The sequence below is a fragment of the Coenobita brevimanus genome, chromosome 19, assembly GCF_032717465.1.
Source record: "Coenobita brevimanus isolate Jiangsu-jjx chromosome 19, ASM3271746v2, whole genome shotgun sequence".
NCBI lineage: Eukaryota > Metazoa > Arthropoda > Malacostraca > Decapoda > Coenobitidae > Coenobita > Coenobita brevimanus.
The window spans coordinates 30,818,777-30,841,579 of record NC_136972.1 but is presented as its reverse complement, the minus strand read 5'-3'; the positions used below and the strand labels follow the sequence as shown (position 1 = coordinate 30,841,579).

At 46.3% G+C, this 22,803-nt stretch overlaps 1 protein-coding gene across 1 annotated transcript in view; it reads left to right on the top strand.

The window, feature by feature from the left end:
- The first annotated feature begins 3,313 nt into the window (after positions 1–3,313).
- Positions 3,314–22,803, top strand: part of LOC145391682 (regulator of G-protein signaling 20-like) — a 38,786-nt gene continuing 19,296 nt past the window's right edge. Inside the window, exon 1 of the mRNA XM_080266230.1 lies at positions 3,314–3,389. Within this exon, the coding sequence (XP_080122356.1) occupies positions 3,316–3,389 (74 nt within the window). The 5' untranslated portion in view covers positions 3,314–3,315. The remainder of the gene's footprint in view (positions 3,390–22,803) is intronic.

The window sequence follows — 22,803 nt, the reverse complement described above, 5'->3', positions numbered from 1 at the left end:
CTTGACGAAGACACCTCCAGGGTCCCTCTTATGGTCGACAGTAGGCTCTTTACACCTCCTCGTAAGCAACTCATTCCACATATTACGCCCAATTCTCATACGTATTATTCTTCTCCACCATTTCCCTCTCGTAACTCAAGATTTGGTTCTACAGGAAGATCTAGAGACACGGGAGGACTCGCACTTTCCTTCCCTCGTCCATCCTATAGAGAATAAATATAACCTATGACTAATTTCCGTAACCAAGAACTTTTTCTGTAGGAGGGGCAAGGTACATTGAGAACACCTTGCTCTCTTCACCTTGTCTTTCCTGTAAAATATAATCACGGTTTTAGAATTCACCCTAACAGTAGTGATCGTCTGGAAATAATAGATGAGCATTATTTTCAACATTTCAACATTTCTGGCAACATTTTTACTACTCTGAGGCAGCTGTACCGGAGTTCCCCCCACCCCCGGCAAGCAGAGGTAAAATAGTCACGAAGAAGTGGTGGGCAGTCTCCTAGGTCGACGAGAATACTGGGCCAAGCTGCTTTTTCGTCACTCAGCCTTAACGCCCTCCCCTCCCTCCCCTTCCTCCTCCTCCTCCCTTCCATCTCTCTTTCCCTTCCCTCTTGTTCTCCCTCTCCCCCAACCTCCTCCCCATCCCTCTCCTCTCCCCTTCCCTCCCTCCCCCCACTCACCAAGGAACGTATTCATGTAAGCTAAAGATGCTTCGTAACGCCTGTCTCTTAGCGATTCCATCTATACATCATACCTTAACATTGCCTTGTGTGTTACATCTTTCTCCAGTCCACAGAGTTTGGCTAAATAGCACACAACACTACATCACGCTAGCACACCCAGAGACGATACTGTTAAGCGCTAAAGCCAGTGAGAGAGAATATAAGAGAAAGTGACACAGCAGGAAAGGGAATGAGTAATGAGGAGAATTATGTGGAGTCATGTGATGTGGAGTCATTTGATGTACAGCCATGTGCCTGCCACCAAGTCTAGCCTTGCCACCCCACACCCCCTAGAGGGTAAAGTGTGTGTGTGTGTGTGTGTGTGTGTGTGTGTGTGTGTGTGTGTGTGTGTGTGTGTGTGTCTGGGCAGCACATTCCCCCAGTTAAGTTAATCCCCCCTTGAACACACAAGTTAATCTATCACCAACTCTTGACAAAAAAGAAAAAAAAAGATGCCAGCGTAATTCATCGTTCGGTCAAAGGCCTTCTATGTACTCCCCCCTCCCCCTTCCCCCCCTCCTATTCTTCCCCCCTCCCCCTCCCCTTCGTTCTGTCTTGCCCCCCCTCCCTCTTTACGTCCCCCTTCCTGTTCTGTTCCCTTCTACCTTCCTCCTTCTTTTCCCCTCCCCTTCTTTCTGTCTTGCCCCTTCCCTCTTTCTTCCCCCTATCCCCCTCCCTGAAACTCCCCTCAGTTACTTTCCCATCCTCCCCCTCCCCCGCCTCCCTTCCACTTCCATCCTTTGCCCTCTCCTGTCTCTCCCACACCCATCCCTCTCCATCCTTCTTCCTCCCATCCCCTCCCTTCCCTCTCCATCCTTCTTCCTCCCATCCCCTCCCTTCCCTCTCCATCCTTCTTCCTCCCATCCCCTCCCTTCCCTCTCCACCCTTCTTCCTCCCATCCCCTCCCTTCCCTCTCCATCCTTCTTCCTCCCATCCCCTCCCTTCCCTCTCCATCCTTCTCCCTCCCCTTCCTTCCCTCCTACCCCTCAATATCCCCTCCCTTCCCCCTACCTCCACCCTCTCCCTCTCCGTCTCAAGTCGATCACACCGCCTTGCTATGAGGTCGTCCGTCTTAGCGTTCAGTTCTTCTTTGTATCACGAATTACTGACATCAGACAATAAAAAAATAGTTGAAATATTAGCCGTGGAGGTCCCCAGAGCGTGGAAAATACCGAGCAGCACACACACACACACACACACACACACACACACACACACACACACACACACACACACACACACACACACACACACACACACAGTCATCCAACCACGGGGATGAGGAATAGCGAATCAGATCGAAAGGGATTCAACCCGTCACCTGTAACCCAATCAGTAGTGCCTTTCTGTCGGCCCTGTCTTTCTTTTTACATACCTCGCAGTACTGTACGGTATTACATAACAAAAGTGACTCCCTATGACTCCCCCCTGACTCCCCCTGACTCCCCTGACTCCCACCTAGAGCTGGTGTGGTTATGGCGGCCCCTGAGGAAGAAGCAGCAGCTCCCGGTTGCACATGCGTCACTCAAAGCTCAGTCTCTAGATGCCAGACACTCCAACTCTCCCCTTCGTCTTCCGCGCTTTCCCTACCTCTTTCCTGACCTCTCTGGCATCGGTTTGAGTGAAATAGTAGCCTAAGGGATGGGTATAGAGTGAGTTTATGATAACTGGTATGAAGGAGGGTGGTGTGTGGTGGTGTGGTGAGTCTAGGGGTGTGTGGCACTGAGGAGCAAGTGGCACCTGTTGACTCACAGCGTCGTCAGTATATGCACCGCCCTCGTCTGGCCTGCCTACCCCTCCGTGCCTGCCTGCCTGCCTGCCTCACCCTGCCTCACCCTGTCCGCCTACTCACACCCCACTCATGCCGCTAGTCGATTCGTCCTCACCTCTGGGCCACTCCACCTCAAACCACATCATCAGGACTAATCTAAACAGCAAAGACATCTCTACCTGGTGACACACAGACAAGCAGTTTATATCCCAGCTAAGGACGAGGCAGGGAGCAAGGGACGCGAGAATTTTTAAAGCACGGGCAGGGAAATTATATACGTGTGTTTGGCTGAGTTTTATCATGACGTAAACAGTGTGTCGAGTGTTGGGAGAATCGCAGTGCTTTCATCGTTGTTGTTGTTATAGATAATGTGTTAAAATAAGGAAGCAGCTATCACACCCCCTTGATAAGCTTACTGATAAGCTTCCAGTCGCGTGTTAAACATAGCATACACACAAACATACGCACACACAAGCACACAAACATACACACACGAGATTCTGAAACACGAAATATTACTGGAAGAATCAAGCCTACAAGCTAAGCCAAAAACTGTGCCTCTCAAGGATAAAACAACTTTCCCATATATATGTGTGGATAGATGTAATTTTCTTACCTGACCAAACCAAGCCGTTGTGAGATCAAGAAAAGAGGACACGAGGAATTGTTTTAAGACGACGAGAATGCGAGTCAGTCTGCTCCTGTGGCCGTAGACGTAAACACAGAGGGATGTGGCCCCGTTTGTGCCCGGTGGAGAGGGTGCTGGCGTGCTGATCATGAAGGTGCTGAGGTGATCCGGGGTGCTGCTGAGGGCCGGCCATGTCAAGCTCGACGGGGAGAAGCTCATCCAAAAACAGCAAATGGAAAAACGTGGTGGCCAGGTTGCGACGCGGGTAGGTGGTCATGCAGTGCTAAGGACGTCCCATTTTCCGTGTTCCGTCCGTGTTAAGAGTCACTGTCCCGTCTACAGGTCAATTTCTTTCTTCCCCTCCCCCCCTTTTCCCCTCCCTCCTCTCACTCGCAAGGTAGTAGTCATCAACGACCCATTTCCCCTCGTCCTCAGTGTTACAGATCCCTTTTCTTTTCTCTCCCCTCATCCCATTTCCCCTCACTCAAAAGATGGCAGCCTAGTCGTCAATTAAAGAAGCCCCCTTTCTTACCACCTTCCCTCTTTTTCGCTTTCCCCTCACCTACTGTGCTTATCTGTCAATGCTACGGGTCCCTTCCTCTCTCTCCCCTCACCTCTTTTCCCCTCACCTCTCTCACACGGTACACAGTAGAAAATGGAAGTACTGTTCCCCTCTTCCTTTCTATTCCTCTCTTTCCCCTCACTCCCCTCACTCAGTTTACGGTATTCGTCAGTCACAGTATACAGGTTCCTCCCCTTCCCCTCACCTATTCCCCCTCACCTCCCTCACTCGACACGCTTCTTATGTTAGTGTAAAAGTTTGTTCTCTCTCTCTCTCTCTCTCTCACACACACACACACACACACACACACACACACAACATGAATAATTTGATCTTACTCACCATATTATTCATAATGATGAAACGGGTCTTGTAAAATCCAGGCGATTTTTATTGAAGATGGACCTCCCTGTAAGGCAAAAAATTAATAAATAAATAGATAGATAGATGGATAGTGTGTGTGTGTGTGTGTGTGTGTGTGTGTGTGTGTGTGTGTGTGTGTGTGTGTGTGTGTGTGTGTGTGTTTTAAGTGTATCCCCATCCTAATTTAACACAAATCCCTAAAGCCTTGTGGTTCAGTTGATAGCCAAATATAGTCAGAGCGGACAGTTGATCTGACTAGTAACCAAGGAGATTCAGTTTTCCCTCAACTTACTATTCAAGTTATAGGACTGGCCCAGTTCTCTCAGATGAAAGCAGAATGGCGGCAGAGGGACGCAGTTTTATTTCTTTTTTCCCCTAAGATAGGTCTCTCTCTCTCTCTTTCTCTCTCTCTCTCTCTCTCTCTCTCTCTCTCTCTCTCTCTCTCTCTCTCTCTCTCTCACGGAAAGAGGGTATATTTTTGAGAGAGGGGTGTTAAAGAGGCGCAGATTAACAGAGATGATGGGAAGGGGGAAGAGGGGAGAGGCGGTGGGGAGGGGAGGTGGAGAGGGCATGGGGAGAAGGGGGGTATATGAGGGTATTTTTCAGCCATTTTCCTTTGATCCAATCCTTCCGTGCATAATAACACTGGATCCAGGTGGAGATTAGTCAATATCTCAATCTACTGCATTAACAAGTGGGAAAAATATCAGTCTACCTTTTAGCCTACCTTTATCTATTTTAATCTACTTTTAGCCTATTTTTGCTCATCTACGAAGTGTGAAAATAATCTACAAACAATAGCCATTTTATTCTATCAGTCTTTCTATCTATTTATAACCAGACGCCTTAATAACGTAAGGGGTGGCCACAAACAAATTGCCTCCATGTAGCCCCGTCCCCTGCCATTTCACTGCCCTCCCCCTCAACTTACACCCCCTCACTCATATACCTCTCTACTCCATCTCTCAGTCTCATCCTCGGTCTCCTCCTCCCTCTCCTCCTCTGCACCTTACTCACATACACTCTCCTCTACTCCTTGAACTCTAACTTGGCATAAAATTGCCATATCTCCAACTTGAATGCAACGTTGTAATAAGAGATTAAGAGTAGAATGTGATGCTAGTCATGAAGAAGTGCCATTTCTACTAATTTAAAAGTGGTGAAAATGAGTGACAGACAGACAGACAGACATAGAGAAAGACAGTCAGACAGACACAGAGACAGAGAGAAAGACAGACAGACAGACAGAGACACAGAGACAGAGAAACTCGAGAGAACGAGCAAATATTCGCTGCATCTCTCAGGGGACAGCAGCCCCCCACCCCACCACTGAACCACCACCAACACAAAGGTTATCGCTAATTGCTCGGGGTAATATTGGAGCGCCAGGAAGATGTTAACTCGCCAAGATGCCTAATTTTAGACTCAGGACAAAATTGCTTCTTGAAATGTCTTAAGAAAATACGGAGCTTGTGGATTGCGTTAAGGAGTTGGTGGATCTTCTCGAGGAGTTTGTGGATCTTCTTTTTCTGTTGTGATGATCAGGAGGGCCTTCAGGTGGTGGCACTGATATAACTGGGCGGATCCACTGCCTAGCTATACACACGTCCCTCAATTCCCTCCCTATCCCCCTAAAACGAAGATGGTGGACTGCAGAAGGGGAACTTAAGCCTGCAGTCCACTCGGTTCACATTTCAGATGAACCTGGGGCTACCACTACTACTACTACTACTACTTTTACCACTACCACTTCTACTACTACTTAAGGCCTTCCTGCAGCGCGCCAACTCTCTTTTCGTAGGACAAGGAAGGAACTGGGCAAGACTAATGAGAAATAAGGAAATAACAAAAATAATATTAGAACTCTCATCCCCTCACGTAAGCCATACCACGCGAAGTTACCCTGTGTGTGTGTGTGTGTGTGTGTGTGTGTGTGTGTGTGTGTGTGTGTGTGTGTGTGTGTGTGTGTGTGTGTGTGTGTGTGTTACCCTACCTCCACCCTTCCATAGTCAAAATGAGAATGTGCAACTTTGATAACTTTGAGTATATGCAACTTTGCTTTGAATTATAGAGGATGCTTATGTATATACTATGAAGGGTCTGACCGAGGCCTGCTTAGGGGATTATTATTATTATTATTATTATTATTATTATTATTATTATTATTATTATTATTATTATTATTATTATTATCATTATTATTATTATTATTATTATTATTATTATTATTATTATTATTACGATCCAGCCTTTATAAGTGACTCTATACTTTTTACCCTAACTTGACCTGAAAATCCCATCCTCCATCTATCAATCATTCATTTACCTATCTATCTGTCTACCTGTCTGTCTATCTATCTATCGATCTATCTATCTATCTGTCTGTCTCTCTGTCTAATATTTTAGTGCTGATTTTCTACGTCTATTTCGAGACTAATTAACATGTCAAAAATTGTCCAAAAAATCTTTAATGGCGTCCATAAAGTTTAATAAGATGAGAGAGAGAGAGAGAGAGAGAGAGAGAGAGAGAGAGAGAGAGAGAGAGAGAGAGAGAGAGAGGTTAGGAAACAATTTTATAAACCTGTCTTTTATCTGGTTTAATTTCTGCTGTGTGTGTGTGTGTGTGTGTGTGTGTGTGTGTGTGTGTGTGTGTGTGTGTGTGTGTGTGTGTGTGTGTGTGTGTGTGTGTGTGTTATGATCTATTAATGTGTGCGTGTTTGGGTGTCACGTAACAACCTAATTATGTGTGTGTGTGTGTGTGTGTGTGTGTGTGTGTGTGTGTGTGTGTGTGTGTGTGTGTGGTATAATGATCTAATGGCATCAGTATGCGTGTGTGTTTATGTGCGTGAGCCTGTGTGTGCGTTCTATGGATATTTGTGTGTGCATGTGTTGCAATGATATAACTGTATGTACATTACAAACACCATTACCCATATTAGTGTGTGTGTGTGTGTGTGTGTGTGTGTGTGTACACTTATGTATTCATTTCCGTCAGTCCTATGAAATTTCCCTCAGCACAGACAACAGCATAAACCCCTTCAGCTCGAGGACGTCTATCAATCTATCTACCTATCTATCTATCTGTCTGTCTATCTGTCTACCTATCTATCTATCACAAACAATATAAAGAAATTAGAGCCACGAAGGAGAAATGCAGAGCCAGCTTCATTTTCTCTCTCTCTCTCTCTCTCTCTCTTCTTTGCCATGTATTATGAAACCCAATCTAGCGAAATTAGGCTGAGCACGGCAGAGTATGGGAAGGCAGGGGTCAGGCAGGGGTGAGGCAGGGGTGCAGGGTAGGCAGGAGTGAGGCAGGGGCGACAGAGGTGAGGAAGGGGGTGAAGGGAGAGAGCAAGCAAGCAGGCAGGGTGAGGCAGGGTGTGAAGAAAGGTTTGTGGTAGGGGGCGATAGGGTAGGCGGGGTGTAGGCAGGGAGAGTGAGGTAAGGCAGGGAGGAAGGGGTGAGGCAGGGTGAATGTACAACTGATTATGATGATACTATGAGTCGTGAGCTTAATGATAATAATAATAATAATAATAATAATAATAATAATAATAATAATCCACCTCCCAGTATTAAATGACTTAGAAACAGTAGGAGGAAAAGAAAAACGAATATTATTTTTAAAAAACAAAAAAGATAATACTGTGCATCTCTCTCTCTCTCTCTCTCTCTCTCTCTCTCTCTCTCTCTCTCTCTCTCTCTCCATAAGCTTACGATGGCTTCAATTTAATGTCCTCATTCTTTCTCTATTTCTTCCTCACGTTAGGCTAGCTCTACCCACACTTCCCTTCACTTATTTCTCACTCTAATCTCACCATCTCACTTTCCCTGCTCTCTCTAATCTCACTTTTTTCTCATTTTCTGTACCGTTTTATCTGAGACCTTAAAACGTTGTCAGAAGCTACATTACTGAGAGAGCTGCCTGCCAGTCCTGAGAGAGAGAGAGAGAGAGAGAGAGAGAGAGAGAGAGAGAGAGAGAGAGAGAGAATTAAGAGGCTCATCCCAAGAAATTAGTTAGAGAGAAAACTTAGGTGACCTTTGACCCAGAGGGAGAGAAAGGTCAGCTCCCCCCTCACCTTCCCTCCCTTTCCCTTCCTTCCTTTCCTTTCCACTCCTTCCCTCCCTTTACCTCCCTTCCCTCCCTTTCCCTTCCTTCCCTCCCTTTCCTTTCCTTCCTTCTCTTTCCTTTCCTTCCCTCCCTTCCTTCGTTTCCTCTCCTTTCTCTCCAATTCTTTCTCCCTCCCTTCCTCTTTGCACCATCCCCCTTTCCCTCCCTCCTCTTCTCTCCTACTTTTTTCCCTCCCACATTCTTATTCTCTCTCTCTCTCTCTCTCTCTCTCTCTCTCTCTCTCTCTCTCTCTCTCTCTCTCTCTCTCTCTCTCTCAATACCATGTTAATCTCACCTGCCACACCAGCTCACAAACACACCATAACATCAACACAGCACAACAGCATATAAGTACCTCAACACCAGTCTACACCACCACACCACCACACCACACAAGCCTACACCACAACACTTGCATACACCATCATATCATCACATCACCACACCAGCCTGCACCACAATACCGCCACACCAGCCTGTGCCATCACACCACCATATCATCATACCAACCCACACCACAATACCACCACACCAGACTCCACCACCTCCACAATCCACACCACATCACATACACCCTCGAATCACTAACCATAACACCATAACACCAGCCTAATCATTTACACCACATCACCTACACTTCATACCACAACACTGTAACACCACACCACCTTCACCACACCACAAAACCATACCAGCCTTCACCACACCACCACACCAGCCCTCACCACACCACCACACCAGCCTACACCAGCCTGTACTGCAGCAGGGAGGGTGATGTTAAAGATGAAGGTACGCTTAGTAACGCCTTCACATCTGTTCTGCTCCGCGCTGTGCAGGTGTGGTGGTGTGGTGGTGCAAGTGTGGTGGTGCAGGTGTGATGGTGTTGTGGTGCAGATGTGGTGGTGGAGGTTGGTGGTACAGGTGTGCTGGTACAGGTGTGGTGCTGGAGGTTGGTGGTACAGGTGTGGTGGTACAGGTGTGGTGGTGCAGGTGTAGTGGTGCAGGTGTAGTGGTGCTAGTTTAGAGAGAGTGCGTTGAGATGGGACTATGTGCACGCACACACACACACACACACACACACACACACACACACACACACACACACACACACACACACACACACATACACACACAGCAGGGCATTTAATAGGCTATAAATACACAGGAACACAAACAATGAAATATATAGGCCAGGCAGCAGAATAACATAATGAAGGTTACAATCACTGCCTGCGATGTTATCATTTATGGGTTACGAAACACTCCTCTCTCTCTCTCTCTCTCTCTCTCTCTCTCTCTCTCTCTCTCTCTCTCTCTCCCCTAACCCCTTCCTCTTCCTCCTCCTCCTCCTCCACTCGTATCATTTCTCTTCAATGTTTTCCAATACCACTTTCTCTCCCATCTCCTCCTCCCCTTCCTCTATTCCTCCTCCCCCTTCCTCGGACCCTCTCTGTCTCTCCTCTTCCCCTATTCCTTCCTCCTCCTCCCCCCTCCCTTTTCTCATTCTTCTCTCCTTTCTCCCTATCCTCCTCTTTCCCTCCCTTCTTTCCTCTCTTCTCCCTTTCCCCCTTCCTTTACATGTATTCTGGCCCTATCGCCTTCCCTTCCCTCCTCCTCTTCCGTCTCTTCTGTCTGCTCTCCTCTTTAATCCTTTCCCTCTCCTACTTCCTCTCTCTCTCTCTCTCTCTCTCTCTCTCTCTCTCTCTCTCTCTCTCTCTCTCTCTCAGCCACTCCCCTTAGGTAATGGGGTGGTCACAACCTCATCTACATCCACGTAATATCTTCTGCTCCCCCCTTCTTACCTCCTCTCTCTCTCTCTCTCTCTCTCTCTCTCTCTCTCTCTCTCTCTCTCTCTCTCTCTCTCTCTCTCTCTCTCTCTCTCTCGCTCTCTCTCTCTCTCTCTCTTCTTCCTCCACGTCCCCTACCCCCTCCCCTTGCCCCCTCGCTGTCTCTCTTTCCTCCCCCTCTCTCCCCTCCCCCCCTCTCTGATCAAAGGGCCCCTCTTGTCATTATAGTCTGATGACTCCCCCCTCTTCCCTCCCCCTCTCCCTCTTCTCTCCTTTCTTTCTCTCCCTCCCTCTTCTCTCCTCTCCCTCTCCCATCCCTCCCTTCTCCTCCAACCTCTCCCATTACCCCTCCCTCTTCTTTCCCCCACCCCCTTTCCCTCCCCTTACATCTTAAACCTCCTCGTACTACCTCTTCTTCCCCCATTCCCTCCTCCTCCCCTCTCCCTGGCTCTTTCCTCCCTCCCCCTTTTCCCCCACCCCTCCTCTCCCTCCTTCGACCTCCCTTCCCCTCCCCTTGACTCTCTTCTTCACCTTCTTTCCTTCCTTATATCCCTAAAATCATCTCTTCCTCCTTTACTGCCTCTTCCTCCTCCAATCGACTCTTCCTCCCTCCTCAGCTTCTCTCCATCCTTCCCTCCTCCCTCCTAGCCAATTCTTCCTCCCTTACTCTCCCTCCCACCCTTCCCTCCCTCCCTCCTCATCTCCTCCTCTAACCTCCATTTCCTCCCCAATTCCTCTTTCTCATTCCTCCTCATCGACCATTTTATGTTCTCTCTCTCTCTCTCTCTCTTAGTAGTAACGTATATCATGAGGCCTATGAGAAAATCTTTAACCAATTCCTATAGTTCTTTCACATTAACTTGGCCTAGATTTTCGTTTTTTTAGTTAATTTGACGTACCTCAGTGGCAAAAAATGGACATTGCTACGGCTCTGCATCCTCTCCATAACACTTCTTCGTGACTAGCACCATATTCTACTCTTATTCCATCGTTACAGTTCGGCATACAGGACGGAGAGATGTTAGAAGGATTTATATCACAACGAACAGGACAGCAAGGCGAAATAAACAAACTAAATCGCTTAGGAAAAGGTGTTAGGGGAGGGTAACGCATAAAAACTACGGGACCGACAACCCTTATTTCAGTAACTCGCTATATAGGTGCAGTTTTTTTTTTTTTTTTTTTTTTTTTTTGCGAGGAAGAAGGAACCAAAGGCCATGGCCCGCAGTAACAGTTCCCTCCAAGAGAAAAACAAAATACAATAGAGAGCCAAATTCAAGATCCGATCATTTTGAGATGCCTGGACACACTGCGTTTGAAAGACTGGAGATCATAGGCAGCAGGAAATACAGACAGAGGGAGACAGTTCCAGAGTTGACCTGTTGCATAAATGAAAGACTGGGAGTAACGGTTAACTCTTGCATTAGAGAGTTGGACAGAAAAGGGATGAGAGTTTGCTGCCAGACGGGTGCTACGCGCCCGTCGTAGAGGTGGAGGAATGCAAGCAGACAGTTCAGAGGAGCAGTGACCATTAAAGTAGCGATAGAAAAGAGATAAAGATGCAACAGTGCGGCGAAGAGACAGAGGCTGAAGGAGTCAGTAAGAGGAGGAGAGTTAATGAGACGAAAAGCCTTTGACTCCACCCTATTGAGAAGAGCTGTATGTGGGGAGCCTCCCCACACATGAGAGTTGTACTCCACACAGGGGCGGATAAAACCTCTGTATAGAGTCAACAATTGTGCAGGGGTAAAGAAAGAGCGGAGTCGGCTTAGCACACCCAATCTCTTAGAAGCAGATTTTACAAGAGATGTAATATGATCTTTCCAAGATAAGTCCCGAGTAAATGAAACCCCAAGCATGTTCAAGGATGATGCAGGATTAAGCTGAATATTATTAAACATTAATGGGTATACCTGTGGAAGATTTTGTCGGGTTGATAGGTGTAAGAACTGAGTCTTAGATGCATTAAAGACAACCATATTATTTTTACCCCAGTCAGCGATACGAGCCAAGTCAGACATTAGGTGTGCCATAGCCTCATCCCTTGTTTCTTGAAGCAACTGTTGAGATGGGCGTTGCGGGAACCGAATGGAAAGGTGAAGGGTGGAGTCATCAGCGTATGAGTGGATAGGGTTAGATGTACAGCTTAGAAGATCATTGATGAATAAAAGGAAGAGAGTTGGTGATAGGACAGAGCCCTGAGGAACACCACTGTTGATAGATCTAGGAGAAGAACGATGGCCGTCTACAACAGCGGCTATAGAACGACCAGAAAGGAAGCTAGCGATGAAGGCACAGATAGAAGGATAGAAACCGTAGGAGGGCAGTTTGGAAATTAAAGATTTATGCCAGACTCGATCGAAAGCCTTTGAGATGTCAAGTGCAATGGCAAAGCTTTCGCCAAAGTCCCGAAAGGAGGATGACCAGGAGTCTGAAAGGTAGGTGAGAAGATCGCCAGTGGAGCGTCCCTGACGGAACCCATACTGACGATCGGAAAGAAGGTTGTGATAGGAAAGATGCCTTAAAATTTTTCTATTAAGAATTGACTCGAAAACTTTTGAAATACAGGACGTTAAAGCAATTGGACGATAGTTGGAGGGTTGGGAGTGGTCACCCTTCTTTGGGACTGGCTGAATGAGAGCAAACTTCCAGCAAGAAGGAAAGGTACAAGTTGACAGACAAAGGCGAAAGAGTTTGCCTAGGCAGGGTGTAAGCACAGAAGCACAGTTCTTGAGAACAACAGGAGGGACCCCATCAGGCCCATATGCCTTGTTAGTACTGAGGCCAGTGATGGCAGAAAATACATCAACTGAAGAAATTTTAATGTCAGCCATGAGGAAGTCAGAGGAGAAGTGATGGAGGAACAGCACCGGAATCGTCTAAGGTGGAATTGGAGGAGAAAGTCTGTGCGAAGAGATCTGCTTTATCAGTAGAAGAAATAGCTACAGAACCATCAGAGTAGAAAAGAGGAGGGAAGGATGATGAGGTAAAGTTGTTAGAAAGATTTTTGGCAAGGTGCCAGAAGGAGCGGGAAGAATTCAAGTTGGAGAGTTGAGAGCATTTAGTATGGATGAAATTATTTTTAGTAGAGCGAAGAACAGACTTAGCACGATTCCGGGCAGAAACGTAAAGATGATGTGATTCAGGTGTGGGTTGGCTCCGGTACCTTTTGTAGGCCCTCTCCTTGTTGCGGACAGCATTAGAACAAGCGTGATTAAACCAAGGCTTTCTTGCGTTAGTCAAAGGATATGAGAAAGGAATGTATGCTTCCATGCCCGAGAGAATAACCTCCGTGAATGCGCGAGGCACACTCAGATGGCTCCCGGCCATGGAAGCAATAATCATTCCAGGGAAAATCAAAGAAGTACTGCCTGAGGGCCTCCCAGTTCGCGGCTCCAAAGTGCCACAGACGACGTTTCCCTGGAGGGTCCACAGGCCGTACCGGAGCGATAGGACAGGTTAAGGTAATAAGGTTGTGATCGGAGGAGCCCAACGGAGAGAAAAGATTAACAGAGTAAGCAGAAGGATTAGTTGTGAGGAAGAGGTCAAGTATGTTGGGGCTCTCTCCAAGGCGGTCAGGGATACGGGTAGGGTGCTGTACAAGCTGCTCTAGGTCATTAAGGATAGAAAAGATGTAGGCTTGTTCACCAGGTGGATCTGTGAAAGGAGAGGAGAGCCAAAGGTGGTGGTGAACATTGAAATCTCCAAGAATGGAGATTTCAGAGAAAGGAGAAATGGACAGAATGTGTTCCATCGTAGAAGTAAGATAGTCAAAGAATTTTTGATAGTCAGTAGAATTAGGGGATAAGTAAACAGCACAGATATATTTAGTCAGAGAATGACAGGAAAGCCGAAGCCAGAGTGTGGAGAATTCAGAAGAATCAAGTTCAGGAACACGAGAGCAAGATAAGTCGTTGCGTATGTATACACAACAGCCACCTTTGGCTTTGAAATGAGTATAGAGAAAGTAGGAGGATACAGAAAAGGGTTTGCTGTCGGTTGCCTCAGACAGCTGAGTCTCCGTCAGAAAAAGAAGGTGAGGTTTAGAGGAGGAGAGGTGGTGCTCAACAGAGCGAAAGTTAGATGAAAGGCCGCGAATGTTGCAGAAATGAAGAAGAAGAGAGTCAGACAGTGGTTCCAGGCACCTCGAGTCGTCACCGGGAGAGGGGCAGATGGCGGGGGCATTTATGGTCCCCCCCCCTGGGGACTCCGAGGCTTGATTAATAGACGCCATTTGTATTGATTTTTGAAAAGGAAGTGTAGCGTGTGCTGTGCATGTAGTTTGGTGAAGATAGTTAGAGAAATTTGTACTGGAGAGCATGCTGGCCTACTCTCTGTGTAACTGAGACACTGAAAAAGTTCAGCAAAGGGGGATGGTCAGGAACTAGTCCTGAGGGTAGGGAAATTCGCTCCACTTTTTGGTCGATAAATTACAAGACTCTTACATATGACTGAGAATGGTGGTAAGGAGTGGCGACCATCATCCACTCACTTGATGTAGTACTGCCCACTCCTTGCTTCACCTTTATCATTCTTTTTCTGTGTCTGTCCTCCTCTCTTCCTATTTCTCCCATCATTCGTTCACGTTTGTCATTATTTTTCTGTCTGTCTTCCTCTCTTCGTATTTTTTCTCCCATCCTTCCTGTCACTTTTTATCACTCATCTGTCAACTTCCCGTGGCTCTACACTGAGTGACAAGCCTAATGGTCTCCTGTAACCCACGTACAACGTTGGATGATAACCATGTAACCAAACTGCGGAGTGACGTGAACTCTAATAATGCACCCGTGGTACAAAAATATATATTTATTATATTTATCAACATTGCTGAAGTTAAACATGAAAAAGGGCGAAGATAAACGGTAAATTAAATCGTATAACAAATTCACCCAAATTATTGCACAGGTAAGTTAATTAGTTTTTAGTGCAGGTAATAGCGTACCTTTACACTGCACGGTGTGGGAAGTGTTGGTTTAAGATTTCCATTATGTATACACGCACACGCCTACACACACACTCACACACTCATACGCACGCACATACTCCTACACACGCAAACATGTCTACACACATATACACCTGCATCTACACACACACACACACACACACACACACACACACACACACAGTCACTCTCTCAGCCGCGACAGGTGACTTCCCCAGCGATGTGAAGGAAAACTAATCAAAACTTATAATTCAACCCATATAAGACTCACACCTGTAATTAACTCAGGTAGAGGAGGCTACGTTGCACCATTTCCTTAGCGATTTATTTTTTCATATTACACCTTAATTTTCTCTCGTATTCGTTTGTGTATTATTTATGCAGAGTATGGCGATATTAGAAGGATTTATATCTCACAGACTGTTCTAATAAGTAAAATAAATCGCATAGGAAAAGGTGTTAGGGAGCTCCCATAATCGACGAGAGTAGGCCTTAACTTATAGAGAGTAGAATGGAAATAACACTTCCCTAAAAACCAAATGGCGGTATCGTATTTATTGTTAGGATGGAACAGTCTGCTGGTGTGGGCATGGGTGTGGGAGGAAGAAATATATAAGTGACGCAGGATAGACACTGGTAACGTAGCCTGAGCCGTCTCCAGAGAACACGAAAAAACACTTCTGTTATATGGCTTGGAGAATTCTTTAACTTCAATGAGGCATCCAATATATACTTTTAGTGATTGATTTTTTTATTCATTTTGTCCAGGGAATCAGTGTCAGGGGATGAACTGAGGGATTACTCTCTCCCTCTCTCTCTCTCTCTCTCTCTCTCTCTCTCTCTCTCTCTCTCTCTCTCTCTCTCTCTCTCTCTCTCTCTCACACACACACACACACACACACACACAATCAGACAAAAATCTCTTCTTGGAACCACAAAGAGTTACATTGAAAAAAAAATCCTGAACACCAATCTGATGCCCGTTCCCGAGACCCAACTTTAAAATCCCCTCAATCCCATGATGTATTCTCTCTCCCCCCCCCCTCTCTCTCTCTCTCTCTCTCTCTAAAAATTACGTATTTGGTTTTATTTTTCATGATGCGACTTTCAAAATCTACTGAGGGAGAGAGAGAGAGAGAGAGAGAGAGAGAGAGAGAGAGAAATCTAAGAGTGTGTGATGCAGCGACTCTTGTTTACCCTTGGGATTCAAGATGCGTTCTGAGCTGCCATTGACACACTCTTTCTCTCTCTCTCTTTCTCTATCTCTCTATCTATCTATCTATCTATCTATCTATCTTTGTATTTCCTTACCAACATATTGCTTTTATCACACACGCATTATTCTACTTCCTCCCTCTCTCTCTCTCTCTCTCTCTCTCTCTCTCTCTCTCTCTCTCTCTCTCTCTCTCTTTATGGTGCAAATGGTCAACGAACCCGGTGCACTGCAGGCTGAAGTTGCCCTAATCTTGCAAGCGACCTATGAGGGAGAGACAGACAGATGAGTGTAGATTGATTGATGGATTTAGATAAACACATAGATAGATAGATAGATAGATAGACAGGCAGACGGAGACACATCGATAGACAGAGTGATAGATAGATAGATACAAAAATAAGTCGATGAGAGAAGAATGGTGTGGGAAGTAAGATGAGAGAGAGAGAGAGAGAGAGAGAGAGAGAGAGAGAGAGAGAGAGAGAGAGAGAGAGAGAGAGAGAGAGAGAGAGTGGAAACCTGTGGCCATTTTGGGAAAGGGAGACTCGCTCTCTTTTTCTCTTTCTTACTTTCATCCTCTCTCTCTCTCTCTCTCTCTCTCTCTCTCTCTCTCTCTCTCTCTCTTTCTTTATCTATCCACGTACCTACTAGACATACCTATCTGTCTGTTAATCTATCAACTATCTATCTAATTCTATCTATCTGCCTATCTATCCACATAATATCATAGGAGGTAACTACAATATAATGAAGAAAGGGAGAATTCGATAAAGGAAGAAAGGAAGGAAGGAAGGAAGGAAGGAAGGAAGGAAGGATGGATGGAGGGTGGAAGGGAGGGAGAGAGAGTTGAAAGAAGGAAAGTAAAGGTCAATGGAAGAGAGAGAGAGAGAGAGAGAGAGAGAGAGAGAGAGAGAGAGAGAGAGAGAGAGAGAGAGAGAGAGAGGGGGGGGTGATGTAACACGAGAGGGACAGAAGAATGCTGGAAGGGTCATTTCGAAGGAGTTAGGTGGTTGAGTGGGTGTAGGAGGTAGGTAGGGAGGTAGGCAAGTAGGCAGATAGGCAGGCAGGCAGGTAGGTTTCCCTCTCTCTCTCTCTCTCTCTCCAACAGCCTATTCCTACTTCCTCTTCCTGTCTTCATCTAGCTCTTCTTCCTCCTCCTCCTCCTCCTCCTCCTCCTCCTCCTCCCCAAATTTTTTCTGGCTTCTTTCGTTAATATATCTTCACAACTCTCTTCCTTTTCCTCCTTACTTCTTCCTACTTCTTATTTCCTCCTCCTCCTTTCCTCTTCTTAACTCTTCCTCTTCTCCCTCTCCTTCTTCCATGTCGTCCTCGTCTATCCTTTCTTTCCTCCTCTCTTCTCCTCTCCTCTTCTCTTCTCTCCTCTTCCTCCCCTCCTTCTTTCATGTCTTCCTCCTCTACCCTTTCATTCCTCCTCTCCCATCCTCTCCTCTCCTCTCCTCCTCCTCTTCCTCCTACCAAAATCTTCTCTGGCTTCCTCCACTAATTTTACCAGAGAAATTCTTCCAAGCTCTCATCTTCTTTCCTCCCTAATCTTTCCTTCCTTCCTTCCATCCTTCCTTTATTCCTTCTTTCTTCCTTCCCTCCTTCCTTCTTTTCTTTCTTTCTTCCTTCCATCCTTCCTTTCTTCCCTCCTTCCTTCCTTTCTTCCTCCTTCTTCTTTCCATGTTTTCTTTGCCTTTTCGTATTTCCTTCTTATTTTTGTTATTTTTTGAGTTCCTCTTTCTTGTTCATCATCATCATCATCAATATCATCATCATCATCTATCTCTTTATCTCAGTTCCTCTTTCCCTTCCTCCTCCTCCTCCTCTTCCTCCTCCTCCTCCTCCCCCTCCTCCTTAATCTAAATCTTCCTCTTCTTCTCTCTCAATAAAATCTTGCCATAATCAGGACAGGTGCTCAAGACAGGTGTTAAGGACAGGTGTTAATCCTATTTTTACTCTAATTTGTCGTAAAGCTGCCCTCTCTCCACCCACAGTGCTGGCCTGTAACAGTGGAATATGGTGCTAGTCACGAAGAAGTGCTATGGGAAGGTTGTAGAGCTGTAGTATAATGGAATATGATGCTTGTCACGAACACACACACACACACACACACACACCTGTTTCCTCTACCTGCTGACTAAATTACAAGCAATCGAGCACAGGTGTCGCATTCTCTCTCTCTCTCTCTCTCTCTCTCTCTCTCTCTCTCTCTCTCTCTCTCTCTCTCTCTCTCTCTCTCTCTCTCCCCAGCACGTGTTGAGCATCCCTTAACACATGACGTTAGGCTATTGATCCCAGACCCCCATCTCTCCCACTGGCTTGACTTATGACATTATGTGATCATCCCCTCTACCCCCCTATCTACCCCCCTTCACCCTTTTATCTACCCCTACCCCCTATCTACCTCCCTACTCCCCCTCTCCCCTCTTCCTTATCTACCTCCCCTACCCCCCTCTTCCCTCATCTACCCCATCCATCTACCCCTCACCCCCCTCCCCTCCTACCTACCTCCCCCTACCCCTCTTCCCCCTCTCACCCAGCCCCCACCTCATTCTTCTCTCTACCTCTTCTCTCCTACCGCAGTTTTTCTCTCCATTTTTATCCCTCCATCTACCTCTTCCCTCCCACTTTTCTCTCCACCCTCCCCTCTTCACCTATCTCTTCTTCCTTACCTCTCTTCTCTGCACTCCTATCCTCCCCAATCTCTCCCTTTGTTTCCTTCCTCTACCCCTTCTCCCCGAGTCTATATCTCTCTCTCCTCCATATCTATCTATCTATTTTTTCTATCTATCGACTCCCTGACGCAACATCTATGAAATTCATCCAGGGAGGTCGAAGAAAATGAAAAAATATATATATTAAAAAAAAGCGAAAAGAAATTCACACACGCACGCCAGCGATACATCAACCTCTCTAGTCCAGTATTCCTGTACACACCAGCTCACGTTAGTATGAATGTGTGTGTGTGTGTGTGTGTGTGTGTGTGTGTGTGTGTGTGTGTGTGTGTGTGTGTGTGTGTGTGTGTGTGTGTGTGTGTGTGTGTGTGTGTGTGTGTGTGTGTGTGTGTGTGTGTGTGTGTGTGTGTGTGTGTGTGTGTGTAATTCACCGGGTCGGTCAGGATCACTTGATGGTCGTGATCGTCAGCTTTTACCCTCCCGGAAGGGAGCTGAGAGCTCATGTAGTCCGATCTAAGGGCAAGGCTGTGACCTTCACACACGCACACACCCGTCCCCTTGCTCAAGGGGGACAGTAACCACCCACTTCGTCAGTGAAACTTTTCGCAACCTGAGCGAGGCGCGAACTCCCGTCTACCAGTTGGCATGCAAGAACGTTACCACAGCACCAGCGAGCGGTGTGTGTGTGTGTGTGTGTGTGTGTGTGTGTGTGTGTGTGTGTGTGTGTGTGTGTGTGTGTGTGTGTGTGTGTGTGTGTGTGTGTGTGTGTGTGTGTGTGTGTGTGTTTTACATTTTCTCCACAGTACGCCAGCCTTCGATACAGTCAATGTTTCACTAAGCCAGCAACAAACACATACACCAAGCCACCAGTATATGTAAGCCCTTCATCTCTATCCTAAGCCAGTCCTCCATACTAAGCCACCGACCCCCAAAAAGACAGCGGTGTGGCTTTTCATCCATCCATAGCACTTCTTCGTGACTATAATGCAATTATTAGCCCAGCTCTCTTCCTTTTGCAATTTGCGTCATGCAGAACAGCGGTGGAGACAATACTACGGCTCGACACTCATTCCACTGCACTTCCTCGTGACTAGTATCATATTCATTAGAGTAAAAAAGGGCATAGTCGCTTAATGAGGATAATTACACCAGCTCCGAGTCATTTAAACACCTGTAATTAACGCTATATGCAGGTAATTTGTAGAGACAATTCAACGGCTCGACGCCCATTCCACTGCACTTCTTCGTGACTAGTACCATATTCATTAGAGTAAAAAAGTGCCTAGTCAGCTAATGAGGAAATTACACCTGCTCCGAGTCATTTACACACCTGTCATTAGCGTTATATACAAGTAATCAGTACAGGTGTTCACTAAATTACCAACTGCTACGTGATATTAAAAAGCTTGGGAATTCTCAGCGCCCGTCCCTGAGCGATTTATTTTACATTGCACGCCTTGATCGTAGCTAGTGTGTGTGTGTGTGTGTGTGTGTGTGTGTGTGTGTGTGTGTGTGTGTGTGTGTGTGTGTGTGTGTGTGTGTGTGTGTGTGTGTGTTCTGAGATTGCGGTTGTACGAAGAATGTTAAACTGCAAAATATGCGGGAGAGAGAGAGAGAGAGAGAGAGAGACAGACAGACAGAGAGAGGCGTGGCGAAAGAAAAAGGAAGGAAAGAAAGAAGGAGAGGTGAGGAGAGGGGCCGTAGGAGAGAGGAGGTAGAGGTGAAGAAAGGAGGAGGGAGGGAAGGGAGGAGGGAGGGAAGGAGGAAATGGGAAAGAAGGGGGAGAGAGAGAAGAGGAAGAGAGGAAAGTGGAGGGAAAGAACAGATGAGAGGAAAGGGAGGAGGGAAGGAAGAAGGAGGAGGGAACGCACGAGATAACAGGAGGCTTGCTGGAGAGAAAGGAGAAGAAAGGAAGGAAGGAGGGAGAGGGAAGTAGGAAAGAGAGGGATGGAGGAAGAAAAGTAAGACATGAGGTAGAGAAGACGAAGTGGTATGATGAATCTGAAGAAGGGAAGGGAGGAGGAGGAGGAGGAGGAAAAGGAAGAGAGAAGGAAGGAGACAGGAAGAAAAGAGAAAGGGGGCGAGAAAGAACGGAAGGAGAGGAGGGAAAGAATGGAGAGATGGAAGTGAGAGAGAGAGGAAGGAGGAGGGGATGGATGGAATGGAGAGAAGGATGAGACAGGAAGGAGGAGTGAAGGAAAGGAATGGAGAGAAGAAAGAGAGAGTGGAAGGAGGGGAGGGAAGGAAGGGAGAGAAGAAAGAGAGAGAAGAAGGGGAGGGAAGGAATAGAGGGAAGGAAGAGCGAGTGGAAGAAGGGGAGGGAAGGAAATGAAAGAAGGAATAATGACCAAAATTAAGTCATTTATTATCACTAAAATTGAGTTGCAAATTGATATGAAGACTTCCACTATCACGCCTTATCAGTCTGGTTAACCCCCTTACCTCCAGACGATTTTATTCAGCTAAGGAGAGTCTACTACACAAACAGATAAAGAGATAGATAGATGGGCAGATATTTGGATAGACAGAGAGATAGGGACAGAGACAGACAAACATGCATGCGTATATACTGAGATAGACTTATGGTTATACACAGATAGGTAGGTAAGTAGGGAGGTAGGTAGGAAGGAAGGAAGGAAAGAAGGTAAGCAAATACATAGACATACATAGAAAAGTAGACAATATTAACTTCAACTATAAAGAGTCGTATAAATAAGTGAATAAGAAAATGCAATGACTCACCACAGGCCCTTATTTCATAGCACCCTCCACTCGTCCATCACTTTGCTTATGGTGGCCTGAGAAAGAAAATAAGAAGTCAGAGAAACGCAAAGGACATCTCCAATTATTAAAGAACCCGTGTGTGTGTGTGTGTGTGTGTGTGTGTGTGTGTGTGTGTGTGTAAATAACTTAAATATAACTAAAAATAACTAAGTGTTGGTGTATGAACGTCTTTTGTGTCTTGCGTTTTGGTGTTCAGTGATGGTGCTGGTGTTGGTGCTGGTGTGGTGGTGTTGGTAGTGCTGGTATTGGTGGTGGTGGTGGTGTTGGTGCTGTGTGGTGTGTTAGTGGTGGTGGTATAGTGGTGTGATGGTTCGCATGACTGTACCATCGATCCTTCTTCGTGGTAGTGGCCGAATGTCGAAGTCTACGGTTATGTGGGTGGTGAGGGGGATGAGGGGGGAGTCAGGGGGAGAGGGTGAGGGAGGGGTAGAAGAATGAATATGAACAGAAAGGAGAGGGTGTGGTGGTGGGAGTGAGGGGGGAGGGATGAATGTGTGAGGTGGGAGGGGAGGGGGATGGTGGGGATGGAAATATGAACAGAGGTGTGAGGGTTTGGTGGTGAGGTAGGGTCAGGGGGAGGGAGGGGGTGATGAGGGAGGGGTAGTGATGAATATGGTGGAAGAAGCAGTAGTGGCAGTGGCAGTGGTAGAGGTAGAAGTAGTAGTAGCTGAGGTGGTGGTGGTAGAGGGGTGCAAAGAGGTAATCTAAACATGCAGTATATTTTAAGACCTCCTGAGATAATCTACCGAGGTATAATGACGCCACCACTCTTCCTAGAACATGGAATTACGAGCAAACGGTATATTTCGAGCATGTGGTATTGTTCTGACGACTGGTATAATGACCCAACCAATACTGCTAGAAACTGGTATTATAAGCAGATGGTATATTAAGAAACTGGTATATACTTCCTCAATACCGACATCCGTCGTTCCTAACACTGACATCCTTCGTTCCTAACACTAACATCCTTCGTTCCTAACACTGACATCCTTCGTTCCTAACACTGACATCCTTCGTTCCTAACCCTGATATCTTTCGTTCCTAACCTTGATATCCTTCGTTCCTAACACTGACATCCTTCGTTCTTAACACTGACATCCTTCGCTCCTAACCCTAACATCCTTAAACTAAATTTCTAACTCTGTCTAGGTTTTTTCCATTCAATATTCACATCTAAGAAGAAAATTATTGAGAGATAAGTTCAAAATAAAACACCTTATTTTGGGTTGGGCA